Genomic DNA, 3,361 nt, shown 5'->3' on the forward strand with positions numbered 1-3,361 from the left:
AATTATCATGCTGTATAGCCTTTGCCCCCCCATGATTAATCCACTTATATACTGCTTAAGAGCTAAAGACATGAAAGAAAGCTTGTGGAAGCAATTCAGCAGAAAGACCATTCCACAAAAATAACAAGTTTCGGCTATTAGTAATTGATTAGCCAAAGCATTATTGACTGTTTTTCCTGTCATCTCACTGTCTTTGTGAGGCAGAGACAGATTAGGGGCCAAGTAGGGGGCAGGACTTGACCATTTGACAACCTCTGGGGCTGAAAATGAAGCCAATGAAATTAACATGTTTACAGCCTTGTACAAAAATGGTTTGTGTCTCTATAGCTGGCATCTTTTATTACTGTATTAGAACCACATTTATGTCAACAACCAGTCAAGAAGCAAAGATTTAAGATGAAGATGCTATTTAATCACACCAATTGCTCTTACTGCACTGTACATTGATTCAGTCAGAGTGTGATTTTGCTCTGCAGTTTGGCTTTGATCTTATTTAAAGTGGCTACTATCTGAATTTAATAACCTTATGGTGGAAGGAATAAAAGATTTGGAGTAATGATTACTATATGTATAAATGTATGTATGTATACTTACTTTTCTTTTATTATATTTTCCTGTATGCATATCTATGGGTATATGCCAGGGCTGGATTGGTAATCTGGCATACCGGGCAAATGCCCGGTGGGCCGACGCACCTTTGGGGCCGGTGTGACATAAATTATTTATTTATATTACTGTTTTTAAAAAACAGGCCAACGATCGGCCCATAAAGCATGGACAACAGCCCATTGGGTAATATTCTATACTGACATTGGGCTGGCCCAATCACATCTCTTACTAGGCCCCACTCTTTCTGCTCTCTGTTTCATGTGTTGCGGACCCCAAAAAGACAGATGCCGCCAAATGCGTGACAACAACCGTTATGTTTTCTGCCGGGCCGCAGTCGCTTCAATATCAGCTGCAGTACCCTGCGTAGAGCACGCACAGGCACTTGAAGGAGTAAATGAGCAGTGGTGGCTGCTGCCAGGCAGAGAAGGAGGCTGTGTTAGAGCAGAGTGACAAAGTGACAGGACCGAGTGAGAGAGAGAGTAGGAGGAGAGTGAAGGTAAAGCGGTAAGCATGGAGTAGCTCAACCTGTAGGGAGGGAGCAGGGAGGGAGGGTCATTTATATTGGGGACATCTAGTCACCACTTTTTGAAACCATTTGTTAAAAATGTTATATAAAATAGCTTGCACCAAGAAATGTTGATTAACAAATAAAAATGCCATGAGAAAGGTTTATTTGCACAATAAGAAAACCTGCAATGCAATGTAAATATAGAAGAAACTTCTGCATTGTCAAAAAAAAGTAACTCAAGCAAAAAATAATAATAAGCTACTGATTACTGCATAATATTTTATCATATTTTTATATTGTGAATTGTCACCTGCCACTTGAATTTTGTGCTTCCCTTTATAAAAGTAAAGACTTATACACCATAAATTGGTGCAGGAAATGTCTCCAGAATGCAGGAAATTAAGTGTTTACCCCTATCTAATATTTCATCAATAAATATTTTTTCCAAATAGTAGGTGTGCAAATGTTACGTCTCAGTGTTTCATCACACCCCTAATCTGACCGCCTAAATGGATCGATGGTGTATTGGTGAGGGGCGTCCGAGCGATTTCGGTGGGGCGCCTCGGCCAAAAATACCAGGGCCGATTTTTTGTCCCAGTCCAGCCCTGGTATATGCTCATGTAGATCCTAACCATTTAGGCAACATTTAAATTATAAAGCAGAGGAAACAGACAGAACGATTATTTTAAGCCAAGAAATACAAATTATATTTGTATAATTCTATAGTATTTATCAACATTCTTGCTTCTCTTTGTTGAGTATACGTCTGCACTGTAAAAAAAAAAATCTAATTATAATAATTATTTTTCTTATTAGTATTTGAGGGGGCTTAGGACCATGTTAGGATAGCTTCAGCCCCTCTAAAACAGGCCTAACAGCGTCCATGGGTACCTCACAGGTGGCTTGCTGCTAGGGGGTTCAGCAACCTGGCTTCATTTGGCTCACCTCAACTCCACCTCTTTGCCCATTTTTCGATTAGCCAGAGTCAAACATTGCATATATGGTGACTACAAAACAGTAATATTATTACTAGTTACTAAAGCAAGTAACGCTGCGTTACTCGTTACTGAACGCACCATCCTTGACGTGAATCCACAACTGTGAGGTAGCTCAGCGGCACTGGATCTTCTGTTGTTCATGTTCGCTGACAGCCAAACACTAAAGGGAGAATGGAGAACGAGGGAGGGAGGCGTTCTTTCCACAGCTGTAAGTAGCTACTGCCATTATTGTGTCACAGTCTAAGATGCAAAGAAGATTGTCGTCTAGTGTAAACTGTGCGACCAGTTAAAAGCTTTCAACTGCGAACAATTCTACTTCTGATTTATTGAAGCATCTGCTGAAGCAGCACAGCAATGTGAAACTTACAGAAAGAAACTCCGGCAGCTACTGTCACTGATGCTTGGACTCGTTGGGAGAGAGTGCGTTAACGTAAAGTGTTGTAACTGCTCTTATAAACAGGCTACATGTGCAGAAAAACAGTAGTTCAAAAGTCGGGATTTACTTGCTTTATTTTTTATTTCAGCCAGTGGCGTTAAGAAACATTAGGCCTATGCTACATGCTTTGTAAAAACCATTCTCCTTGCTGCTGTTATGAATATGATATTAGTTAATAAAGTCGGGAGAGGCTGCTCTGTTTGGGGGTGAAGGGGGCGGTAGTGAAAGCAGTGTTTCCCATAATTAGCCTATAATTTGGATGATTATCAACGCTGACCAGCACACTGGAAAGTAACGAATAACGTTACGAATAACATAACTAGTTACTTTTATCACCCAGTAATAAGTAAAGTAATAATAATAATTACTTTTTTAAGGAGTAATAAGTAACTAGTAATATATTACAATTTCTGAGTAACTTGCCCAACACTGCTGTGGATAGGTCACAATCTGAGAGATAACATAGAAAACCACATTCAAGCATGTGAATTTTCATAAGTCCAGGTGACCTAATTTGAGTGTGTTCAGCCTATTGAAGAAATCCAGAGCACTTTGAAGAAGCCCATGCAGAAATGGGCAGGAAGAGTACTGACCACTGCTTCTTCCATTTTTTCATGTGAATAATGATGCAACATGCAGTTTAATTGCCCAAACACCAACAAACCTATGCAATTTTGGTGGACTAGACTAGTTGAATACTTATTGTGCAAGTAATGTACAGTCTATCTATTGATGTTTTTTGTTTTCCCCGGAAATGTATTCAAAACACTACAATACATATTTGTTTATGGAGACACAAACTGTGTGGTT

The 3,361-nt window shown here is 39.5% G+C and overlaps 1 protein-coding gene across 1 annotated transcript in view; it reads left to right on the forward strand.

The window, feature by feature from the left end:
• LOC123985349 (olfactory receptor 6B1-like) overlaps positions 1 to 124 on the forward strand; it is a 1,395-nt gene extending 1,271 nt beyond the window's left edge. Inside the window, 1 exon segment of the mRNA XM_046072828.1 lies at positions 1 to 124. Coding sequence (XP_045928784.1) covers positions 1 to 124 — 124 coding nt within the window.
• The last annotated feature ends 3,237 nt before the right edge of the window (positions 125 to 3,361 follow it).

The sequence above is a fragment of the Micropterus dolomieu genome, linkage group LG17, assembly GCF_021292245.1.
Source record: "Micropterus dolomieu isolate WLL.071019.BEF.003 ecotype Adirondacks linkage group LG17, ASM2129224v1, whole genome shotgun sequence".
In the NCBI taxonomy this organism is placed as follows: domain Eukaryota; kingdom Metazoa; phylum Chordata; class Actinopteri; order Centrarchiformes; family Centrarchidae; genus Micropterus; species Micropterus dolomieu.